This window comes from Falco rusticolus, chromosome 5 (genome assembly GCF_015220075.1).
Source record: "Falco rusticolus isolate bFalRus1 chromosome 5, bFalRus1.pri, whole genome shotgun sequence".
Classification (NCBI taxonomy): domain Eukaryota; kingdom Metazoa; phylum Chordata; class Aves; order Falconiformes; family Falconidae; genus Falco; species Falco rusticolus.
In genome coordinates, this window is record NC_051191.1 from 29,703,818 (window position 1) to 29,729,609 (window position 25,792).

At 47.8% G+C, this 25,792-nt stretch overlaps 1 protein-coding gene across 3 annotated transcripts in view; it reads right to left on the bottom strand.

The window, feature by feature from the left end:
* Positions 1–25,792, bottom strand: part of PLXNA4 (plexin A4) — a 456,157-nt gene that overhangs the window by 425,067 nt on the left and 5,298 nt on the right. For all 3 annotated transcript variants that reach the window (XM_037389024.1, XM_037389025.1, XM_037389026.1), the window contains exon 2: positions 1,562–2,825. In XM_037389024.1, coding sequence (XP_037244921.1) covers positions 1,562–2,740 — 1,179 coding nt within the window. In that variant the 5' untranslated portion in view covers positions 2,741–2,825. The remainder of the gene's footprint in view (positions 1–1,561; positions 2,826–25,792) is intronic.

A 25,792-nucleotide genomic window follows, 5' to 3' on the forward strand; every position in this document is an offset into this window, starting at 1 on the left:
TCCAAATTCAGACTGGTATGTCAGTCTTCTTAGACCAGGACTCACCCCAAGGGACACAAGAAATCTGCTGGCTTTTTTGCTCCTGTGTAAAACCACAGATGCCAGGTGAATGAGAGATTTCAAACCTCCCGATTTGAGAGGTCCAGTATTGCAAACATTACTATGGAGCACAAGCAGAGCAGATTTGCAAATGCATAGAGAGGCTTAACAGCCCAGGAAAAACTCCAGTGGGAAGCTCCCAGCTTAAATCTAAAGGCAGCTCTTTGAATGTGCGGAGGCCTTGAGGCTAAACAAAAAAAAAAAATATCAAAGCCAGATTTGGGCACAGACTTTCTCTCTGTGCAATGCTCCATAGGGAGCTTTGCAGGTCCAGGCAGAAGGGATCCCAACTAAAATGAAGGACTTGTCCCTCCACACGTTCATCTTGGGACTGTAAGAGCAGTGCAAGGTCAAGCAACAAGTGCTGAGGGCACTGGTGTAAAGAGAAATTATGGCAGAGTAAGGTAGGACCAGTCTCACTGCAATGAGGTTTCCATCTGTGTTCCTCTTGGTCTGTCCTTGTCCTGCAAAGGAACAACAGCAGGGATCTCCCAGCAAAGGAGGCTTGAGTACAAAGGAAAGCTGGAGCAATCCCATATCCCAGGCCCTGACTGCCTTGAGATTATGAGGCAGGAAAGCGCTCTGGTGTTTCTCCATATTCCCTTTGCTCAGACTTGAACTTGCCTCTCACTTGAAAGAGCTAATTAAGGGAGGAAATCAAAGCCCAGAGAAGCAGCTATTACAGCAGCCTGGGTGTGGTGCCGGCTGTAATGCCGACTTCTGTGCATGGCATCAAAGCCAGCTGTGTGCTGGCAGGGCTGATGCACAGTTCTGCAATGACACTTAATAAACCAACAGAACAAACTAAGACCATGCCTTAAGACCATTCGTAGGTCAGGTAGACCAGACTCTTCCCCAGTCCTGCCCTTAAAACTTGCAGCATTTAACCCTTGATCTGCAGCCAGGCCTTAATTTTGCAGTGCAAAAGCAACACAGAGCTGGCTGGAAACTGAAAGCTGAAGGACTGTGGTAGTTAACGACCAGTGCTTCTCAGCCCTTGAAGAAACCAAGCCCTGGCTTCACCAAGTTCCGTGAACAAAATCTGCTCCAACACCAGCCCAGGAAAATAAAGTTACACCAGCAGACACAGAAAACAGCACAAGCCATTGACATTATTAGGTCCTGGTTTGATTTCTACATTTGAGCCAAAACTGCTCAAGGAAATGCAATTTCACCCCTTATGAATTGCACAGCAAAGTAACTGCAACAGGCAAATTCCTCCTAAGGATTTACAGGCCCCTTGGCTTAGTTCATCAGCAAACATCGCATAAGGAAATCGATACCTCCCTCATGGATACCTGTCCATGAGAAATCTGAGGTACAAACTGGTTAATTTAGGTGGTATGGTAAGCTGGAGGCAGAGCCAGGACTGAGAGGAGGCAGTCTCAGTTCCTTAGTCCCTGCTCTAAGATCTGTGAGCACACGAGGAGATTAAGGTTGGGGGCTTAGGGGCTTCACTTACCGCACTGCTACAGGGAATGTCCTTAACTTTGAGCCAGGCCAGATCTAACGTTCCCTCCCCCCTGTAGCAGGACTGCAGTCTGTCCTTGATGCGATCGTTGATCTTTTTCAGGACAAAGATGCAAAGAGCAGACTCATCCAAGGACTTCATCTTCCTTTTCTGCCCCTTGGAGAAGACTGTGAAGAGGATATCATCCTCAGGGACAACACCCAAAGACCTGGCTAAGATGGCTCCAGCCTTAGACAAGTAGGCTGCCTGGAGCAACCGGTACTCCACCCCGTTCTTCTCACAGCCAATGGGTACCTCAACATAGGAGTTAAAGGCTGTGTCCTCCTTACAAAGCCGGACCAGCTTGGAGGTATAAACCTGCTCCTTTGTGGTGGAGCCAGGTGGTGAGATCATCTCAGGCTGCAGAGTCAGGAAATAGACAAAGTTACCACTGCTGAAGCCATAGATGTAGTAGATATCAAAGTCAGGGATGATGGTAAACGTGTCTGAGGGGATCTTGATCATAGAGGCCACGAACTCGTCATGAAAGACATACGCAAACATCCCATCTGCCTCGGAGTTCTTGGTGAGCTTTCTGCTGGAAATAGTGGGGAAATACTCAGGTTTGCCATCCACAGCAGTGGCAATGAACAACTTGTCATCCATGTTGCTGTAAGAAACAATGACTCCAAAAACAGAGCCACTCTCATTCACTCCAGAGAGATAATGCTCCTTCTTGTGGAAGGGCTCTCCCAGCTTGAAGAGGTCATCCAGCCTCAAAAGCTTACAGATGCCCTGGTAAAGACTCCCACATGCTATCAATCGATTCTCCTTGTAGTCTATGAGGAGCATTTTGTTTATGTTGTTAGTGGGTGTCAAAGGCTCATTGCAGGTTTGGACTATCCTGGGAGGATAACACTTGGGATTATCATCATCAGGACCAGTCTGGTGGGTCACCAGGACCTTCAGGTCACCGGAGAGTTTGTAGATCCTGTTGACAGCTCCCAAGTAAATGTGCCCAGTTCTTTCGTCAACCACCAAGTGATTGAAGTTCCCCTCTGCTTGGTCTCCAGTGAAAGTGATGAAGGGCCTCTTTGGATGGAGTGGCTGCTGCCTACCAAGAGGTGACACTGTAGTAGATAGCAGAAGGTGAGAAACCAGGCAAGTCCATTTCCACATGGCCAGTGACATGATTACAAAGGTTTGTATTCCCAAGGGAACGAGGATTAAGAGCTGTAAGAGTCTTCAAAGCACCAATTCCCTGGCAGATTTTGTCCTACAAGCAAAGAGAAAAGAAAACAAAAATACATTACTACGGAGTATTCCTTCCTCCTCCCTCCTTCACAACCATGCCATCCTCGGAGCATATTTAATTGCTAATCCTCCCTTTCTCGTCTCTGAGCTCTCTACTTAAAACCAGCACAAAGGAACCCCTCCTGAAAGAAAAGTTGCTGGTAGAAAGAGCAGAAATCACATTGCAGAATAATAAATCAGCACCCTTTCACTCTCCATTACACACACATGTGCCCCATGGTGCAGCACAAAAATTCACTGGAAGCCAGAGCAGTACAGAAGGCTGACGGTAGAAACATCAAGCAGTATTGCCGTTTGCACTGCCAGCTTTGACTCAACTGTGTATTTGCCATCTAAGATGGCAGGACTGGAGAAGGATTATTATCCCACTCTTCTGGATGAGGGGCTGAAGCCTAGAGAAGGTCAGGGACCTGCCTACAGGGACAGGTCCAGATGGATGCTGAGCTCTTTTGCAACCCTTGAAGCTTGCCAGGAAGAAGCCAGCTCTGGTCTGACATTAACATCCGTTCAGGGAGCCCTTGGTCCAGGACAGGCCTGTTTGAAGAAGATCTCTGTGGCTTCCAGATCAAAGCTGTCTCATGCCAGCCCAGCGTGGAGTACAGACATAGAAGCTGCGGTGTGCCAGCCTTCACAGCCACATCTATACAGGGCATGCAGCCAAGCACAGAGTAAGCTGAGCACCAGGTCTTCTCCCTCCCCTGGGCTCTCATAACAAGACTGCTTTCCACCCACCACACAGTCAAGAAAACATTCTCTGAAAGAAAGGCACAGCTCCCCAGTCATCTCAGATGACTGAGGAGAAAGGGTGTGCCTAACTACTAGTAGTAATAAAGTCTGAAGGAACATGAAGTAGGAAAACTAATGACCCAGGGACCAGCCTTTTGACTTTCTAAAGAGAGGGGAAGAGGGCTTCCTTGCATCACTCAGTCTTTTAAAATCTCTCAGGTTTTAACCAGGGTGATGGGAGCAGTATGGGGTTCAAACAGCTTCTGTAATTTCATGACCACATCACTAAACCTCATCCTCGTTCCATGGACATGCATTTGCCTACTCAACACATCCATCTTCTCCCTGTTCCTTTGCTTTTTCATGGCTGCTTCTGTACCAAGAACAGCTTTGGTCCTTTATGGCCCCACAGAGCACATGGGAGATTGAGTCGTATCAACTCAGGTCTCACAAGCCAAGCTCCTTGACAAGTGCTGACTGCACAACCTTTGTTGCTGGTGGCCAGGCTGAGCTACATGAGTCTTTCCTCCCTCCATCCTTCTTTAACATCCAGATCAGAATTTCACAAAACTGTTCTTGATTTTAAGGACACAAGCCAAACCCCAGTACTCTTGCAGCCCAGTGTCCTATCACCTGTCTCAGAGTGACTTTGCTGAAATCAGAGGTGTAACTAGCTGAGCAAAGGTGACAGTCAGCCCTGCACAAGTAGGAGGCAAGGAAAAATAAATAAAAAAAACCCTCACTTTTTATAGATCCCAGCAGGAAGGAAGATGTAGCAGTGACACAGGTCTGGATTTGCAGCTTTTTCAAATCTGTGTAATCCTGCTAACACCAGTGGAACTGAAAAATTTACTTAAAGAAATAATTAAGAGAATAAATCCTGTCTTCTTTTGACCTGTAGACTGATTAGATCTGATAGTGGAAAGGGTAAGCCTGGGCTTGTAGAGCATCCACCACTTTTGTGCCACCCCAAATATTTCAGGATCCTCACAGTAGCCAGAATTTCAAAGCTGTTGTATGATCACCTTCACCTCCCACTGCCCTCCCTACTGCAGCAGCCACAGGCATTAGATAGATGACGGACAAAGGTCATTTCACATTTACTTTAGGTGTGTTTACCTAGTTCTCCTTTGCCTTTCTGGTCAAGCAAATATTTAATAAAACCAAGCTTATACTGCAGAGTTTGCAAGACTGTCTCGCGAGCAGAGGAGGATTCACTCTGCAGGGATACACAGGCTGGCCATGCAGGCTTTTAATAACCTTTACTATGATAGATAGAGCAGCGATGGGATGAGCTTTTCCCACACAACCATTCCTCTTTCTGGAGGGGCCACCCTTGAGAGACCAAAAGAAGAGGGAAGCTGTCCAAGTCCTCTGTTCAGAAACATCACATGGCAACCCTGAACATTGGCTCCTGTCACTTAGGAGTTATGATCCATATTTCTAACACACTGACTTGATTGGGTACTAGACAGATCTAGGAAGAAATTATTCTTTTCAAGTACTAAAAAGATACCTGTTTTACCCCTGTATCTCACTCCTCTTAGCCTTGCAGAGCCAGCATAGCTGTAGGACAGGGAAATGGGAACTGCCATGACCCAGAGACAGAAGAGGTAACAAACAACCCCTCTTCTGCAAGAGAGCCCTCTGCCTAAATGTCATCACAACACCCAAGAGCAGAGTTGCACTAAAATAAGTGGCCAACACGGCATAAGAGGAGATACACTCCAGGTGTGGAGTCTGAGGCCCAAACAGGTGAGAATTGTGATTGACTTTGAGGTGCAACTGTCACTCATAGAGGAAGAAGAAGGTGAGAGGAACATTCCTCCAGGCAAAGACAGCAAATTTGGTCTGGAAACCAGAGAGACCTTAGTGAGAAACTCAAGGAAGGCTGGGTGAGGAATCCCTTTTGCAGCAGATAAGGGTGCTTCAAAAATAGTGAACTTCAGGGGTTAAGATGTTCACCTGCAGAGGAAAGAGCATCAACAGTCTGCCAGCACTGACAGCCACCAGGTAAGCACAGAAACAGCCTTTTGGGACAAAGCAGGGAAAGCAGGAGCCTGGGGCTATCTTGCCTTCTTCCATCAGCCATCTGAGTGACCCTAGGAGCAGGATTTTTCTCTTTACATTGTTGGCGCTCATGCCTTCTCTCCCATCTGCTCATGTTGGTTGCCCTGTACCCTCTGTCCTGGAGTCTCAGTCAGTACTTGAGCCTCTAATGGCTATAATTTATAATTTAGCTTAATTAATAACAGCAGAAAGCAGAGACAGGGAGGACTGGTTGTTTAGCCTGCAGAATAGAGCAGGGTTTGTACTAACCCCTTAGAGGATGCACCAAGGAGAAGGGGGTTATGCACATCTTTTTATTACCCATGTCTGGAGAGCAAAAATCATAGCAGCTGGGAAGACATAATACAGCACCATGGACATACCCAGTCTCTTAGGCTGCCCAGTTTACAAAAGTGTAATTATAAGAAAAAAAAAAGCAAATAAACAGAAGGCCACAGCAAGCAGGCAGTGAGGTCTGGGCTTAGGCTCTGAGCTGGGCATTTCTAAAATAAACCCAAACCGCCTTCCCACAATGATCAGGCTCTCTTGCTTTTTTTCTCCCCAGAGACGTGGCCAGCATCGATGCCCTAAGTCACCATGTAGGGCTCCTGTGTGAGATCAGAGAGTGCCTCTACATGGCTCCTGCCACAACAGCCTCATCCCCAGAACATTCAAGGTCCCTGGGAAGGTCACACATCCTCTACAGCCCCAGGGATCTGTAGGGAAAGACCTTTTGGTGGAAAGCAACTGGTTTTTTCTCCCTCTATCAGGAACAGCTGTCCCTGCTCTGCTGGACCTTTTACATACAGTGGTGCTACTGAGGAGATGCCACGGGCCATAACAATACCAAGCTTTTCCTTGAGACTGGATCTCCTGGGTGAGTCAATTCATTGTCCCACAGCATAAAACACCCAAGAAACTGCCTACCTCCTTCTCTGACCATGGTTTGGCTGTGGTGCTACACAACCTTCATGAAATGCAGCAAACCTAAAGATAGATATCATTCTTTTCTTCAGAACTGGAGCTACACCAGATTTGAACAGTCTGGACATTAAAATGAAGCAGAGGAAGCCTCCTTGCAAATCCAGTTGTTTCAGACAGGGCTCCATCCATGGTCAGGGGAAGGTCTCAGAGTCAGCTCCCACACAAGATCTCACATGACTCTCTTAGCTGTGGAACTAGTGTCTCAACTCTGACTTGCAAATAAAATATTCCCCATAAGACCCCTTGAACTCACACAGTTTGGTTTAAGGACTGGTTCCCTCCTTGAAGGATAGCACATTATGATGCTACTCTATGGTGTGGTTACTTTTTTACTGTTATTGACCATTTCCAGCAAAGGTTAGAAACCCCCGAGTTAGAGGATGCAGCTTGGTTCTGCTCAGGGATCCCCAGGACACAATCCTAAGACTCTGAAACTTGCAATCCTATGATAGACAGACAGAGTCCTGGACAAGAAAAGTTTGGATGCAAAAAAGCCTAAGAGGAAGAAACTTTCCTAACTTCTTTTAACTCAGTTGGTGGCTGTTATTAGATGGGACAGCTAGGGAATGCTGAATACATCCTCAAAATGCAGCAGGTTTCAAGGGGACAAAGTCAAGAAGGATGCACTATGGCTGAGGAAGTAGGAGTAAATCAGCAGTAAAGAGGACACAAAGGACTGGCCTGTCAACGGAGAGGGAAGGAAGAACCTAGGAGAAAGCGTAGAGGAAGAGAGGAAAGAGAGCAGAGGCATTCAGTTTTGACTGACAATCTCACAATAGCCATGGTCACATCCCTGTACCAGAGACTGGCACAGACCCACCCCACTGCAGTGACATCTCCTGAACGGAACATGTCACTGGGTGAACATGGGAAACAACAGCATCTCTCCATTTGGCTCACACACACAACCCTCCTGCCACCACAGGTGACAGAGATTCATATCAGCAGGTCCCCTGCCACAGCCACATGTTGGCAGCGGGGACACTGCAAGGTCAGTGACAAGAGGAATCAGGCATGAAAGCCTGGCTGCAAAAGGCCATGGAAGCAAACCTGCCCTGGGTCCAGCTCCAGCCAGGGCCTCAGAGCAGAGGTACATATTAAAACCCAGAACATGCCCAAATGTGCTGAAACAGAGTGGGAGGGGGAGAAAAGCCACCACATCCTCCTGGGCAGTGGCTCTGACACCACCCCAGAGATGCTGTGGCTGGTGGGATGGGCTCAGTGAGTTTGCCACCATGCAGCACCTGGCTAACAGGAAGCCAACAGCACAGTCCGGGTGGTTAATGAAGCCCAGCATTAATCAGGCAGCACGCTCCTCTGTTTACTTTTGCTCCACTCGGGCATGGCTATTCATTTCCCGGGATGCGGGAGGCTGTGCAGAGATGCTGATGAGGCAGACTCCCAGTGACAGAGCCAGCACAGAGCAATTCAGCACCAAGTGCAGCTACACAATCCCTTTAATCTCAGCTAAAGTTGTTTTTTTTCCTCCTGGCTTCCTTTAATAAACCCCGATTACCATGGATAGAAGCTTTTCTTTGGCATTTGACATGGTAAGAAAACTCACACAGGGACATTGTCAACAGCTCCCACAACAAAGACCAGCTTCTAATTTCAGCTAAATCTTTTCTTCCCTGAACTTGCAACCTGTCCAGCACCTGATGGAAACTGAAGGCAAGTCTCTCTTTGAGGGCATCCTGCATCAGAGCATCTTTTCTTTGGACCTCACCGCAACAAACAGATCCCCACACAAGCTGCAGGTTGTCCCAGATAAAGAGATTAATTTCGGGAGTGGTTTGTTTGCCAGGCACTTAAGGTAAGGTGGGACAGCATGGCCTTCCCTCACCACACAGGTTATTCTACTCAAGCACTCAGATTGTGCCCATCACTTTGTTACCTGTGCGTCTGCCAGCAGCGTATTAAATGATGGGATTAAAAATTGCCATGAGTGGGATTTTCTTTCTTTTTTCCAATTCCCCCACGTGATACAACTGCATGCGGATGGCATTTCTGCCTGCATTTCAAACTCTGTTTCCTATCAACAAAAGCAGGTCAGAGCTGTGCTCCTTCAGGCTTGCAAAGGAGAGCAGAGAGGCTTGTAATGGTTTCTCAGTTCCTCCAGGAATTTTCTACACAGAAACTCAAATGAAAGGACACAAATATTCAGTGTCACAGAAACAAGAATGGAGTTTTGAGGTCACGGAAATAACCTAGAAATCCAGAGACCAGGGTTAAGCTCTTTTCTGGAGCAGATTTGGCTGCGAGTCTCCACAGCTGAGCACCACCCTCCACAATGCAGCTAACAGCGTTTCCCAGTCTGAAAGTATTCTGAGGATAGAGCTATTAAAATTATTATTACAGTAACTGGGGAAATGTAAACCCCCAGACAAACTAACTATTGTAGCAAGAACACACAAGGTTTGCTTAAAAGTCAGTGACCATGTCACAACAGCACCTAACTTTGTTGACCCTACTTCAAGGAACACTTGTATGAGACCAGACAGGTCCAAAGCACTAGGAAAAGTGAATAAGTGCCAAAACCCAGAGTGTCAGGTTGACTTCTGTTTCCAAGTCTTATTCTTGTCCCCAGCAAAGCCATCGTATACTCCTGGGACTGTTCTCCCTACTACAAAGTTTTTCTCTACTTTACCTCATTGAAGTGCAGCTCTCATGGGGTCAGCAGTGCCAAGTTCACCAAGACATTAAAATGGCATGGGATATCCCTTTGGCTGGTTTGAATCAGCTGTGTCCCCTCCCAGCCTCTTGTGCCCCTCCAGCCCTTTCGCTGGCAGGGCCAGAGAAGCTGAAAAGTCCTTGACTTAGTGCAAGCACTCTTTAGCAACAACTAAAACCATCAGTGTGTTGTCAACATTATTCTCATATGAAATCCAAACTACAGCACTGTACCAGCTACTAGGAACAAAATTAACACTATCTCAGCTGAAACCAGGACAGCACTTCACAGGTAAGGAGACCCTGATCAGCTCTAGACACGAAGAGGAACGAACACAGCCTCTTCCCCTAAAGGAATGATGAATATTGAAAAGAAAATGAACTGAGTTACATCCCAGCAGGTCTCCCCAGCTTGTATATCAATTACAGCATTTTAGGACAGCCTTAAGAAAACAGCATTTCATTCCTCAGAAGTCAAGCTTATGCTCGCAAATTCCCTTTAAGGCTTCAGGGGCTCTGAAGAGTACCCAAATGAAGTCTTTAAATTTTCTGGACCTGTTCAGATGGGAGCCCTAAACCACCACTTTGATCCTCAAACAGCAAGGAAGGGGCTCTGACCCCAGCTTTCTCTGTGAGTCAGCAGGCAACTATTTTCTTGTTGGCCGAGGCTGTATAGCACAGTTTATGTTGCATTGAATGCCAGTGGGTGGATGTTTCCCCCTGCTTTGCAATCTTGGGAAGATCTGCGAGACACAAGTCCTCTCTCTCTCAGGCTGAAGCCTGGTAATTAGCACTGTATAAATCCATGAAGAGCCAATTCTCATAAGACAGAGAGACCATGCTTCAGCTGCCTCCCAAAAGCCTGGCAGAGATAGTAACTCTGTATTTGCAGTGACTTTGTGATCGCTAGCTATTTTGCTCTCGAGATCTACATGAGATGCCAGCAAGGATGAAACATGGGACTTGAGGAAAAAACAAAACCTTTAGACCTTGATCTACTGGTTGTTGGAGCACCGAGATCTATATTTGGAGGTAGGGAAACCACTTGTAAAGAAGCCAGGAGAGGATCTCCTGGCTTCAGTCTGAGATTTCACTACATATTCAAAAGGCAGCTGGAGCAGAGCAGCCCGAGAGACATGAGGTAAAAGCAACAGAACTGGGAAAATCAGAGATACCAGGACGGGGAATAAGGTTTGGAAATAAAGCTTCAGAGGGATGTAGAGCTGGTGGATTTGCTACACAGGACCAGGCTACCTGCAAACCAGGTGAGCTTCAGTTACCAGTGGCCAGTACTTAACAGTTCAGAGAGCGTGGGACATTCTCCCACGTGAAGAGTGTGCAACCGGCCAGCTGATGTGGTTAAGGCAGAGCACAGCTGTGTACTCGCAGAGACCTGAGATCCTCTAAAGTAAGGACCATCAATCCTGCAACTATACTAAACTTTACAGTCAGAAACAGGCTGAACGTGCAGCAGGAGTAGGAACATAAAGAAAACACTGTTAACAATACTGTATTGCTGGGAGGGAAGTGTCAGATAGAGGTGTGATGAACTTCTCTTCAGTGATGCAGGGTTTGCAGCAGAGGCAAGAACGGTCTCCCTTTATGCTTTATTCAGCATAAAATTTCCTCCTTTCATTTATGGCAGGTGTCCAACCCATTTTGGAGGAGCAACCACTAGCTATGGATGGGGCCAGTGAAAAGATCTGACACAGCAAATCATTCATCTTCAGCTTCCCACGTGAGTGGCTAAAGAGAGCAGATGAGTGAGTACAGTCCCATAAAACAGGGCTGGCTGGACCATCTCTAATCTTAGCCAGATCTCAAGTCCAACACACACATTATCACTATCGGGAAGGAGTAGTGCTGACTGGCATTTGCTTTCCCAAACCTGAAGGAAAGCTTCAGTTTGCTGCAACCATTAGCAATATTTTTATAGTGACATCTGTACTGGAGATTAAAGGGAAAAAGTAAATAAGACAACTCCTTGTTTCATTTTCTCTGTACTGACTAATTCTGACCAAATTCCTAAATGCTCCTGGGTGGGTTTTTATGCACCTATGAACCTCCTGGGCAGACACATGCCATTTATTTTATCACTTTTACGTGACAGCTCTTTCACAAACTGGCCTCTGTCTTTCATTCCTTGAGCAGCTCAGATGAGGGAGAGTCTTTTTCCAGGTTTCTTTAACACCTAGGGCAATTAGGTCCCAGTCTAGTTAGCTGATAACTTGCACGTTAGCTGAAGTGATCTATTTCTGCTAACTCTATGGGCTCAAAAAGATATCTTTAAAAGATGTTAGAAGGCCAGCAAGTCCATACTTTTGCCCCAACATTCACCAGCCCCAAATTCCAGACATCTTCTGCAGATATGAGATTGCTACAGAGCACAATCTCTTCTCTACAAATGAAACAATACAGCACCAAATAAATAATTTTAGAACAATACCAGTCTACTCCATGCTTTATTTGGCTTTCCCTTACAAATTAATAAAAACTGCATTAAAAATGTTTATAACTTAACCATTCTGGCTTAAAAGTACTTTTTGTCAAGTTCAAAACAAAGCTGGGCTCAGTGCAGCTGCTATGTTCAGAGTGAGATTCCCCCCTGAGAAAAAATACTCAAGCTCAGACCAGAGATGTCCTCTTCAGAGCGTTTTGGCTAAAACCTTCTGTCCCCACTTGACTTGAATTTTTTTAAACAGGGTGAAGGGCAGTTGAGATGCCACGTGGTCCAAAAGGCAAATGAAGGGACAGGACTCTGATGGAGAGCCCATGCTTGCGCTAGCAGAGGCATCCAGCTGAGGCAATTTCCAGCTCAGCAGCACTGGGGGGATTGACTCTCCTTACTGTGCCAACAGCTGTAACAGGGCAGTGTGCATGCAGCCCTGACAAGCAGCAGCTTTGCAAGCACTTGCGGGGCAGGGGGACAGTCTGACAACTCTCCCACCACAGTCCCATGATATCCCATTTTACAGACAACATAGGAACACAACAGGTACTTTCAGCAAAGAATCAGCAGCAAAACTCAACCCCTCCTTAAAAAAAACCAAACACACACACAAAAACCCACAAACCAAAAACCCCAACCCTTACTGAACTATTACTAACCTGCTATTACTTTTCTTTTCCAGTGACACTTCCACCACAAAGCAGAGGACGAGCCCAGTACTGCCAACACACAGAAAGGCCAACGGGAAGTTATTCTTAGAGCCCTGCTCAGCTGTTGCTGCAGGATAACTAGTTCCAAATCATGCTTGACAGTCTCAAGATACTGCTGAGCTAGACAGGACACCTATGGCCCAGATCCGATACAGACAAAAGACAGAATTGTGCTAATATGGGTAAGAACATAATCACACACTATGTTTGTTAACAAGAAGAATAGAACTGATGTTGTATACACACAGAGAGGCTGTGTTTGCAAGGAGATACAAAAATTTATCCTGTACAGGATACAGATGCATTTATTTTTGCACAAAATTACACAATTCCTGTACTCCCAGTGCAGAGCAGTGTGTGCATGCATAATTACACCAAGCATTAGCAGCAACACCTATAGCTCAGGTTCTCTGACATGTTCTGTGCTAAGACTTGGTTTTAAGGTCCTCATTATTCTGACAGACCTGAACCACTCTGAGGACGATTTCCTCAGCTCGGTGTCTGCCTCAGGCTAACATCACCACAGGAAGTTGCATTCAGAATGGCTTGGACAATTCTGAGAACTAAATTAGGAGAAAAGTGTTTGCAAATTATTGATTTTAATATTTTTTTGTCTGTGTTTGACCCTTGGTTATATTCTTTCCACTGTCTTACTGAAAAACTTCTGTGCTTTGGAGCAGGTAGTAAAAATTGTGAGGGTCCTCCCCTACTATCATGGGGATCTTCCGTCTACACCTGAAAGTCCTTCTGAATTTGACTAAGTTACACCATCTAATAACATGCACATTGCAGATAAAGATTTTGCCTTTTCCACTGTTCCCAGGATGGATCAGGCAGCACTTGGGCTATCACCACAGAAGAAGTAAAACATGCTCAACATCAGGGATGAAGGGACTAAGCAGTTTTTCCCCATGCTTATTTTCTGTGTCAGCTGGAGGCTGCCGTGGTGCTAAGCACTGCTGAGGAAAACTCTTCTGGGCTCCCTAACGGACTTAGGCTGCAGCTCAGCTTAATTAACCCAACTGGAAAACAAAAGAGGAGAATACTCTGGCACAAGGAAGAGAAGGCTGGGAAGTAGAGGAGAAAGAGAAAACTGGGCAGAGACAGTTTAGGAAAAGGGATACAAGCAGAGACTGGGAAATGTGGGCAGATTGTAGACTTGCAGGCTCTGTAACCACTGAAACATCCCCTCCTCATGAATAGAGCATTAATCCCACAGCTCCTGAGTCTCCCAGTTCCCCCAAGATGGGCTTCCTCCAGCCACTGACAAATTTGAAGTTCAAATCAATTACATAAGGTTAAAGTTCTGCAGGCACATTTCCATTTTTACCTTACCCAAGAGCTTAGAAAAAGCATATAAAACAAAACAACAGCAAAAAAAAATGCTGCTGCAGAAAGGAAAAGAAGGGGAGAAAAAAGAGGTAGTTGCTGAATGATTGCAGACTCACCCAGCATCTTCCTTAACCCTCCTGTGTATGCTGAGAATAAATTAAAGCATATTCCCCCCCCCCCCCCCCCCCCAGAACAGGGGGCACTGCTACCCCTTTTTAATTCCTTCTCAACAGCAATCTTGAATGTCACATCTGGAACAAGTTACCAAATTATGAGGCTGAATAGAATCAGGTGCAGCAGCCCTTATTTGCAGACTATTCCTACACATGGGAGAATGGGGTGAAGCAGAGTGTGATGACCTGAGGTTGCTCTTACTTTGTTGTCCTACTATAGCTCACACCAGCACATCACACCTTGTCCTGAAGGGCCATTCCAACTCCCCCCAGTAAAATACACAAGGGCAACCTGTGCTGTAATCAAGATGTGCCTACACAGAGCACATCCCCACCTCCAGAAGCTTCAGTCTAGAAACACCTCAGGGAGACAGAGGTCCAGGAAAGTGAAGACTTGGCCAAGGTCACGCTGATACAGCTCATGTGTTTAATCCTCAGCTCAGTGCCACAGCAACAAGGCAATTATTCTGCAGAGCCGTGCATGCAGCACCAGGAAAACCTCCTTTATAGCTGACTCCCTCTATTATCATCTCCTTTGGTGCATGTTTTAGGAACACACACCCTAATGGCTCTGGAGTGGTAAATTCCCATCAGTCTTAAACCCATCCACTCGGCAGCACTTTGCCAGCATCAGCAGAATAGGTGCATTATATACCCGAGTGTCATTGTTGAGACTACTTTAAATAGTGCAGTGGTCACTGTGTTCAGCTGTGTGTCTGCATGGATGCGTCCATGGCGTCCTGCAATGATACAGCACAGAGTCCTGCTGCTGGCAGCCAGCCGGCAGAGCCAGAGAGAGGAAGGGAGGAGGTATCTGCTCCGGCTACTCCGTTGCAAAAGCTTTCTGCAATTTATACATGCATTTCCCCACACTGACAAACCTCAAGAGGAGGCACTGTCAGGCTACCATCAGCAATGGCACTTTATAAACAGCTTGCTGCTGCTGCAAAGCACACCTGCAAAAGGCAAAATCTCTCCTTCTCCTTATGTAAATATCATCCTTAGGCCAGACATTTAGACAGGGATGGAAGCTGCAGGTATTCTGCACTTTGTAGGATCTGACCCTTCATTTGCACAAACACATGCCTCATGCTATCAACAAATCACCCTAGAGCAGCCACAAGGAGGGTGATGCAATTGTTTTAGCTATTTGCACAGCTTCATCATTACAGATCCATCATCACAAAGCATTAGCTGTCTTAGGAGCATTGTTACAGAGAAAACCTAGCATCAGAAACGGGCATATGAGCCCGTTCAGTCTGCAAAAGATAGTCTATGTGTTTGCAATAACCACTGGTTTCAGATCTGGGTAGTGCTACCCAGAAGAAAGTTACTTGTTTGCTTAGAGTCAGCTGCAAGCAAAATGTCACTCCAAACTCTAATTTAATCCAGATCCAAGCACCATCTGCTTTGTTCCTCTCTGCTCACACAGTCTAGAGGCACCTGTGTCTGAGATGAAGGACGTTTTTAACGTGGGAGCGTGGGAAAGCCATCTCTGTTCATAAAATCCTGCTCATCAGAAATGGAGACCTTGATAAGACAGGTTGCAAGACCTGAAGAAACACTACAGAACAGGTACACAGGTGCTGAAAGAGTAAAAGCCACAGAGGACTGTTTTCCACATGCACTCCAGCCCCACCAGCTGCATTGCAGAAGGCAAGCCTGCCCTCATTTTCCCACTGCCTCCATCACTTCAGCCATCCCTCTCTCCGAAACAGGACTTGTGGCTCTCTCCCCTCACCCTGCAGGATCCCACAGCTGCATTTTGAGTGTTGCACAAGTCTCAAAGACCATGAAAAGCACATAAGCCTGTGCCCATGCACCCCTGCCCTTTGCGGGTGTATTCACAACAGTTTTGACGTGAGGTAGGAGCATCCTGGTGAGGCCACATCTGGAGTTCTGGGTCCGGTGCTGGGCTGCCCGGTTCCAGAGAGACAGGGAACTTCTGGAGAGGAGCCAGCAAAGTCTACAGAGATGATGAGGGGACTGGAGCATCTCCCTGATGACGAGAGGCTGAGGGAGCTGGGCCCGTTTTGTCCGGAGAGGAGAAGACTGAGAGGGCACCTTATGGGTGTCTACAACCATCTCAAGGGCGAGTGTCAGGAGGATGGGGCCAGGCCCTTGTCAGGGGTGCCCAGCGACAGGGCACGGGGCAACGGGCACAAGCTGCAGCACAGGGAGCCCCACCTGAACAGGAGGGAGAACTTCTTTACCGTGAGGGTGCCAGAGCAGGGGAACAGGCTGCCCAGAGAGGCTGTGGGGTCTCCTGCTCTGGGGACATTCAGAACCCCCTGGACGTGACTGTGTGCAGCCCGCTCTGGGAGAGCTGCTTCAGCAGGGGCTGGGCTGGGGGGGCTCCAGGGGTCCCTCCCAACCCCACCATTCTGTGATTCTGTGGTCCCTCCTGCTCATGGAGAGCATTGTCTGTGCTCCAGCCCCCAGGGGCCTTGGGTGAGGGGCTGGAAAACACAGTCCATGGTCCTGGCTCCCATGCAGCTGGGACATGCAGCTTGGGGCCAGCCAGGGAGCCTTGGGTGGCTGCAGATGGATTTTAAGGACACAAGGCATCCACTTGAGACAGGAGGCTGGGCTGAAATTTGCCCTTGCTTCAAAAGTTTAAACCTGTAAATCTTTTGCTTTGACTAGAGGAAATAGGCAGGGGAGAGAAGAAGGGAAGTTTGAGTTGTTGGTGGTGGCATTCGTCTGAATGCAGCATTGCTTTGTACTAGGTGTTGTTGAGTTTGTCAGGACAGACCTGGAGAACCTATCCAGGTGTCACTTCTGGACTTCTTTTCTTTTTTTGTTCTTTATTTAGTAAAACGACAGCATAGTGATAAGTAGAAGTAGGGACTTCTCCAAAAGCAGCGAGCCTGTCTAGCAACTCCTTTTGCCACACTGACCCTTGCTAAGTCAGTCTTAGCAAACCCACTCAGGAAACAGGATTTGCCATGTGGACCAAACCATGCTGCAGCAAGTCCATAGTCATGGCTCAATACTGTGGGCACATCGAACACCAAGCTGTCCTCTGTCTCTGCAGTAAATAGGAAATCCCCATCAGCTGCCTGCAGAAGGGAGCCCACAGCCCATAGCTGTGGTCCTGCCAGACGCCCAAGTGTCAAGATAAAAACTGTAGCGGCATACACAGGTGTAAAAATGCTATAGCAATTTGATGGGTTATTAATAACAAGATATTTCTCCTCTGTGGCCATCTGCGTCCCATACACCCCCACAAATCCGGCACTTTCCTCTTCCAGCTACAATCCTCTCCCCCTCATTCAGGGCAAATAATTCCCTTTTTTTCCTTGCCTTCAAACCATGCACGAAGGTAGCGCTCAACAGGCGGTTTCTCTGGTACAGTCCATGCAGACTAACATTGTGCCAAGCACCGTGAACTCAGAATAGAGGTTTTTCTACCAAGGTGCCAGAAATAATACAAATAAACTCTTCTTCTCTCCCTGGCTTTATATCCACAGCTCCCACACATCACTACCAGCGGGGCTTTAAAACTAAAACAGACTGGGCCTACGTGGCTTGAATTTATTCTGGAAATTTATCTCTTCTTGCTGAAAGCTCTGTGTTTGCTTGATCTTCCTGCCTTCCAAGTCCTACAAGTGCCACATGTTGCACAGCTGGATTCCTGACAGAGAAAGAAAATAGGATGGAACAGAGAACAGATTTTAAATATATACACACACACACACACACACACATATATACACATATACGAAATGCAGTGGCTGAGGTTTTCAAAAGTCTCCTGTGAACTTCAGCAAAGTAGCTTCAGATATCTCTAAGGGACCTAAATGCAGGAAACACACAGCTCTTGAGCTTCCAAAAATCTGCTCACTGCGGGCAGAAGAGGAAGGAAAAAGAAACAGGCAGCTCCAAAGGACTTGCTGCTCTGAAGATGCTCGAGACCAGCTCTTGCAGGAAAGGATTTGCAGAAAAAGCTGTATTGGGGAAGGCTGGAGATAAGACAGCCAGGAGGAAGAAAGATAGATCTGTGTGGCAATAAGGGAGATGCTGACTACTTTTAATTCTCGAACTTGCTGGGGTGTGACTACTAAAATAATAATGTGTTTGGCCAGCTCAGGGAGAATTTGATCACCCTCAGCAGCCATAATGGGAATATCCCTGGGGTCCAGCACAGCTAATGGTCCCACACAGACATGGGCAGCAACATCCACTTCCAGTGTGCCAAGCCAACTATAAAGCAAGAAAAGCTAAGGGGAAGAAAGCCTGTTCATCTTGAGCAGCTTAAAAAAAAAAAAAAAAAATCACACCGGAGGAGAAGATAAAGAAAATGTTATTTCCTGTGAAATGAAGTATTGCACTCTGTAACAGGAGGGGCAAAAAAATAAAAAACAAAGCAAGCTAGAGAATCAGTTCATAAATACAGGAGAAGGTCAGCTTCCTCCTCACCAATAACTTTGTCCCGCAGGAATCAAGCATGGTATTTGATGTAGGGCAGATATTTGATTCCTTCCTCTGCGTGGGAAGGCTGACACACATCCCACCCACCCCTCCATCCACCTTCCCCACCACGTAACAGCATTGCTATGGGCTAGTTCAGTTCCCTTCTGCTGACCACCCTGCATCAGCAGCAACCAGTTTAAAATCCACTCCCTCTTAACACTGGGCTGAGGAAGGGATTATTTTTCCTGTGCCTGAGAATAAGCAGTTGCTATAAAACCTTCTGCCTCAGCCCAGCAACAACGAGACCTTGGAAGAGGCTAATTATGGGTGGCAAAGTAAGTCACCCACTGGCAGAGAGCAGTGGAGAAGAGGCAGGCGAGCACAAACCTGCAGCTGGAGACCTTTCTGCTTATTATAAAATAAAGCTGATTCTGCTACCTGTGTTACCAGGGAAGGAGAAACAAGACAGGAGAGAAGACAACCACCCCATGAAAACACTGCATGGAAGGGACCACATTTTTCCTCTTCCAGCTCACTGTTGCAAGACTAAGTAGCACAGCTTTCAAGCATCACACTGTAACTTCCATGTCCTTGTGCAGGTACAGCAAAGCCTCAAAATTATCCTCCCCACACATACATACCCAGAAGGAGGGGAAGCAGAGCAGGAAAGAAGCCTGTATGGCCACATAAGAATGTTTCTGGGTAAAAGGAGGCTCAACACACCCTGTGCATCAACCAGTGGGAACCACGAAGATGTCTGTATGAGCACAAGTCCATGCATGACCAAGGGCTGAGAAAGCAGATTGTCACCAAGTTGCAATCTGCTGTGCTGCCTCACTTGAGTGCTCATGGCCAAGCTCCAGCTGAGCCACTTGGAGGGAGGACAAAACCTTCATCCTCTGCCCCTGGCAGCCCTTCAGTGACCTTTCTGTGATCAGAAGAGCCTGGACCAGCACCTCCTGAACATTATTAAAGCGACTGAGCTCACAGGAAGCCACATTTCCAGATGCAAAGGTTTGTCCAGGATTACACCATTTATTCCCAGTTCTGCAGTGGAACAAAACCTCAGACATTTTCTTCCTTTCCCCCTTCTCCTTACAAGCTAGAAAAAAATCCCTCTCCCACCAGTGTCTGATCAAGGGGTTTTGGAGGAAAAAAGAGAACTGTGCTTGTCCTAAATCCCTCCTAACTCTGGCTGTGCAGCAAGGCCACTCTTCCTTCACCGGTAATCTCATCCTGGACCTGCAAGACCTTTTCCTGAACTGTGAGAAAAATTGGCAACGAGCTGTGAAAAGTGAAGGGTGAAGAGACTGGCATTTTCTAACCACTTGTGTTTTGCATTTGTGTGTAGAAACGTGCATATAAATGTGTATTTTTATGTATATGTATAAAATATACACACACATATATATATGGATGCATGCATGTAGTTGTATTTAAAAGAAAAGGGACTGCAACTTCAACTACAAAATAATGAGAGAGCTGGGTATGCACAGGCAGAATGATGCAACCCAAATCTCTCTCTTACACTGTAGGACGATCAAGACTTCTCTGAAATGAATGCAAAAGAAGGGCACAAACAGCTGGAGAAAGGGTGATACATGTGAGAACTGTCTTTTCTCTGGCTCAGGCATAACAGAGAGAGAAAGTGTGTGTGTGTGTGTGTGTGTGTGTGTGTGTGTGTGTGTGAGCTGCAGAAGAGTCAAAGTCTGAGGGCTGCCTTGTGTCAGCCATTGACTGTGTCAACCACAGCAGTTCCCGACAGCCTTTAATAACGCTGCTTACAGACTCCGGAGCAGGGCGGCACACAAGGGGGGAGGTGAACGTTTCTCTTGCAGGCTGGCACATAAACCATCCCACACGCTCTCCAAAATGTGGTACAGGCACCCACTGATGGCTCCATAATTGCAGCCCACACGGCGATGTGTTAATTCTAAGAGGTAACATAGGGCACAGCTGGGAGCGCAACCTTGGGTACATGGGAGTAGAAGGGGAGTCTCATGGCCAGGAGGATGTGGGGGCATGCTGGGGTCAGGTAGAGGTGGACCAGGTGGTGGCCTGGGGGGACCCATCCCTACCTCATTTCCCAGTGTGACGCCAGGTGCCTCCATGGATTCACACCCTAAACACACAGGTTTACACTGGGAAGCAATCAGGAGACAAGAAGTTATCTCTATTTCCATGCAGAACGGGTAAAACAGAGAAATATGTACAGACAAGCAGGTCACATCAAAAATACTCAAGCCCTGCTGTCTGCCTGCAGCTTGGTTCCCCAGCATGAAGGTGGAAAACAAGTCCTGATCAGGTCTCATGGATGCTGGAAAGCTCAGACTCGTGAGGATGTTAAAAATGCCCAGCGTAGTTCAGATTTAGAAAGCTTTGGGAAGAGCTTCGGAGCACATCATGTTCTGATTATTTACTTCTCCAAGCTAAGGAGAGACCTACTTCACACACCACCTCCTGGAGAGGCGGAAAAATCAGGCATGTAAAATAAGAAGGGAATGGAAATTGACTTGATAGTTCCTTCCCCTTCCTAATGGGGAATACTTACCTAATTATGCCCGCTTGCCACTTCCTTTTCCTGCTTTCTTTGAGATATTATGCAGAGAGAAATTTGTCCTAAAAGTTGTTACTTTCATTCAGAGGCATCCCTTTGAGCTGTTCGCCTCGCTAAGGCAGGCAAAGGCAGCAACTCCATTATAAAGAAGGGAAAAACCCTCCTGAATGGCTCTGACAGGCACTGCCTTTAGCATCCAGCTCTTGCTACACATGGCTCACCTCTCTTGCCTCCCTTCTCTGTCCCTCACCCAGGCAGAGGGGTGCAGCTCCAAGGGTGCCTCATGCCTCCTGCCCTTGCTCAGCCAAGGTGAGCAGCTCCTGGCTTCTTGGAGCTACAGTGAAGGCCAGGCAGGGAAAGCCAGAGGCTGCAAAGACGCTCTGAGCCCAGCAGCCAAAATGACTCTGTCCTCAGCAGGCATTCGGAGAGAAATCTGAGACCTGATGGTCTCACAGCTGGTGGGATCCAAGGGGGCACCCCACAGCAGTCCCAAGTCCATGCCATCACTTGGATGACTTCTCTCCAAACGCGTCAGTGTCACAACCTCATATCCAAGCAGCTGGCTGCAGCTCAGGGTGGAGAAAAAAGGGTGGTAGAAGCAAACTATGACCCCTCCAGGCCCACACCAACATGGGTGACCCAACGAAAACAGAGCAAGCTTTCATTTGCCACCACCAGCTTCCCTCCTTTAGGGGAGGCCCCATTTAGTGCTACACTTCATTGCACCAGGAGTAGGGGAGGGATTGGCACACACAGGACATGCAGGAGCATCTCCCACCCCAACAGTGCTCCCAACTATCAATACAACAGAGGCAGGCTGGATGTGACCCTGCACTGACAGCTGAACTTGTGGGATGGGTTGCAAGGATTTCTGTCACAGTGACAGGTGAGCATTCAGCCCTCTAGACCCCCACAGTGGACCCCCCCCTCCACCCCTCCACCTCCAGCCTACGCTTCCCAGGAATGTGCCTCCACCCCTCCCTGAGCCCTACTCTTGTACCTCAGGTGTTTTTTTCTCTTCTCTACAGGGAGCACAGCTTCCAAGAAGAAAAATACAAAGCCCAAAGGGATTGACTTCAAGCAATGAAGCAGGCTTTGCAAAGGAAGGTGTTTTATTCCTGCTCGAGGGGGTGCTTTAAAGAGCCTTCTTTTGTTTCCTCAAAGGTTGGGAAGGCTGTTTCCCAGTCCTAGCTTGGCAGGCCGGGGAAGGTGGAGACTAGGAGGGATTCAGAGAACTTCAACGGTCACACTCTGCAAGCAACAGCAGAGATTTCCCCAGGCTCAAGTCTCCATATCCAGCATCCTGCGCTGGTCCAGCCATTCCTGCATCCTGCCCTGCCCCGCAGGGGCTCATCCCCTCAGGGCAGCCTCTGCACTGGCTGCACTGCCAGCTGAGCCCTGCACCTGCAGCAATTGTGCAGGACGTGCAAGGAGGGGCTGAGCCATCCCCCCTGCAACTACACCAGCCAGCCCTGAAACTTCATCTCCCAGCTCCTAATTCTGCATCAAGAAAAGCTGGGTTGCTTTCCTTTTTTCCCCCCTTTTTTCTTTCTCACCCCTCCACCCCCACCCCACCCCCAGGCATTTTCCTGAGAGTCCTTCAGAGCTAGGAGGGGAAGAAGGAAGAACTGCGCAGCTAATCCCTGCTGCCAGCAAAGCCAAGCCCTCCCCTGCCCCAGCCAGAGTGGCAAAGCAGCCCTGTTCCTCCCAGTGCCTCTGAACGTCCCCCCCATCCTCCCAACCATTCACCTCCGGGTCCCACCAAGCCACCCCTCTGCAGTGGCTGAAGCACTTCAGGGCTGCCATGGTGTGAAGGGCAGCAGGGTGGAGGAAGGTTTCCTTGCAGAGCCACTTCTGCAGTGCTGCCAGCTTCGAGGGGAAGCCACAAACCTGGTGGCTGCAGGCAGGGGACCCATGCATCTAGCTTTGCATCCCTGCTGCACTGCCCAGCTGTGCATTCTCCAAACCTATGGATGCATCCAGAGAGCCTATAAATGCTGCAACTCTCAGCCAGAGCATTGCTCAGCACCCAGCCTACAGAAGATACTTGCTCCTACCCCCATCCCACCCCACGCATTCCTGGGGAGCAGGAGCCCCTGCAGCAGGCTTTGTCCACCCACGGCAGCTGGAAAGCAGTAGTTAGGGCAGGCAGAGCAATACCCTTAGCACCACTTGCTCTGCTTGGCATCTTGCAGGCTGAAGGCAGCCTTGGAGGGGCCTCCTCTGCACAGTCTGGCTGGGTGCCCAGCTGCAGGGGGGCTCAGCCTGGGCAGGAGCTCAGGACAGGAGTAGCAGAGGAGCTTCCCTGCCTCCCAGCATGGAGGGATGGGTTTGCAGAGAGTGGAGGGACTTCAGCAAACAACAAGGAGCAGCACATGCAAAGAGATAAGAGAAGGTATTTACCAGGCAATCGCTACAAGGTCCTGTGAATATAGTATTTGTGATGGATGAACAGACATATTATTACAGAACTTAATGCAAACCCTTTGCACCAAATGGTGACATGCGATTACTAGTTTGGAAATAACTAAGCTCATTATAATGAAACGCTTCACTCGAATCCCCCTCCAAAGGATGGATCTGACGAAGGAAGGAACCTGTGACGGGAACATACTGGGGGATTTGTTTAACCAGATCAGCCTGCTGGGCCAGCACAGCACGGTTGCTTGCCTCTGGCGTGGCTAAAGCCTGGATTGCTGGGAAGTGTTAACCCACCAGCCTGTGTGGACAGGGTGGGCAGTATCCCACACCCAGCTTTGGGCTCTTCTTGGCACAGCCCTGCGTTTAAAAGAAGAAAAGAAGCACCTTTCAATAATAAATAATAATGCTAACTATGTGTTTCTATAGCAACTCATCACCATAGCAGCTAGGCACAGGAGGAAAACTCAGAGCTCATCCTGCCGTCTTCAGGGTGAGGAGGCAATTGCCCTCATGGAGGTGGCTTCGGTGGTGGCAATGCTGGGACTTAAAGCAACAAGTCACCCTCCAGGTTGCCTCTGAGCACTGCCCACCCCAGGGTAGCTGTCTGGGAGGGGACTGGATGCTCTGGAGAGGTGGAGCCTGGGGTCTAAGGGGTGATGGGGGTATGCAGCCTCAAAAGCATTAGGCATCGAGGTCATTGCAATCCTCCAAATGAGTCCTGGGGCTCCAGAGTGGCTGGAAGGAAGGGGACTGTGGTAGGGGACGAACCCCCATCCCCCCAGGAACACACTGTGAAGGGTAGAGTACAAAGGGTGAGACGCCACCAAAAAGAGGGAATGCCCAAAATTAGCTGTGCAAATAGCACCCTGCCCCTAAACACATCCACGTCCCAGGGTAACAGCTCACAAAACTCCATGTGTTGCTCTGCTGCTAGCAAGAACCAGAAATTTGCACCAAAACCCTGACAAACAAAAGGGGTTTCCCAAAAGAGCCCAGAAACTCACTTTTTTAAAGCTAGCAAGTCAAGCAGATGTGCTCATCCTAACTTGGGTGTGGGGCTTAGGGGTTCTCCCCCCCCAAAAAAAATTGCCCATTAAAGAAAAATCCAAGCAAAACCCTTTGATTAGCTCCACAACTGGTGTGGTTGTATTCCCAGCTCACCTCCTCTCCCTGGCAGGGATGTGATGACAGAGCCTTTTCCTCCAATGTAGAACATCCTCCTGTCCCTCACCAACTCTGAAAGCCTCTTCCCTGCCAGCAGAAGAAGCTGACACTGCCCAGGGACAGGATAGTGGCTGCCAGTGACCTCAGGCTGGTGAGTGAGTTCCCGATCGGAACCTCCTTATTTTTATCATCTTACTTTCAAAAAGTGAGTCATTTGTACAGGTCATTCGACTATTAGATGATAGTTAAAGGGGCAGTCACTTCTACAAGACCACCCCCGTTCGATAGATGGGGAAACAAGAAGCCAAGGGACTTGCTCAGGGCCATGGGGCAGCTTTCCGGCAAATCAAAGTCTCCCTTTGGCAGCCCAGAATAAGTTTCCCTAAACTAAAATAAAGCTGTGTTGCACACCAAGCACTTGCTATTCCATCAATAGGCAATTGTAACAGGATACACCTCCTTAGTCTCTAAATGAGTTTTCTTTCCAGCACTACATTATAGACAAATCCCCTGTCACAAAAAACAAATAAATCCCTTTTCACAATCAAATATGCTCTAACCAAGTCAAACAGGGCCACACACACGTGCAGTGAATCTGCAAACCTTTTCCCAACTTCCCAGCATGATCATCTTCCCTTTGGGGTGGCGGAAAGGCAAAAAGGAAAGAAAAGAAAGACCATTTAATAGAAGAAATGAAGTGGCAATTCCCCAATTCAGCTGGGAATCAATATGTGGGCTCCTCGTGGTTTCTGTTTCAAAGGGGCTCTCACTGCCGAAGCCCAGAGTGACACCACGCCAGTCCTTGACTTATGAGTACTTCATCTCGGCAAGATATTTTTAATTTAAATCTTGCTGCAGTTGAGTACGAAGCCATCCAGGCTTTGATTTACTGCTAATCTGTCGCTCCGATTCCTATAACTCTAAACTCAAGTCACCAAACAGTTGTAACGCCAAGGCACTCACCAGCGAGGTTCTTCACGAGCATCGGGGGGCTGCTGGCGGCAAGTGCAAGTTCCTCGCTTCAGAGGAAACAACAAGTACATAAATATTAACCCTCTACATGCTCCCTGAGTCCAGCATCACTTCACTATTTCAAAGGAAAACAATACTAGGATTAAAAGAACCTCCTCCACCCTCACCTTTCCTCCCCCATGTAGGGTTTTATGCTCAAGGAGAAATAACAAGTGGGTTGGGGTGGCTCATTTTGCAAACATTTACATGCATTTGATGTAGCATTGGCTGCTAGGGCTCACCAGGCACCAAGATTTATTCCTCTGG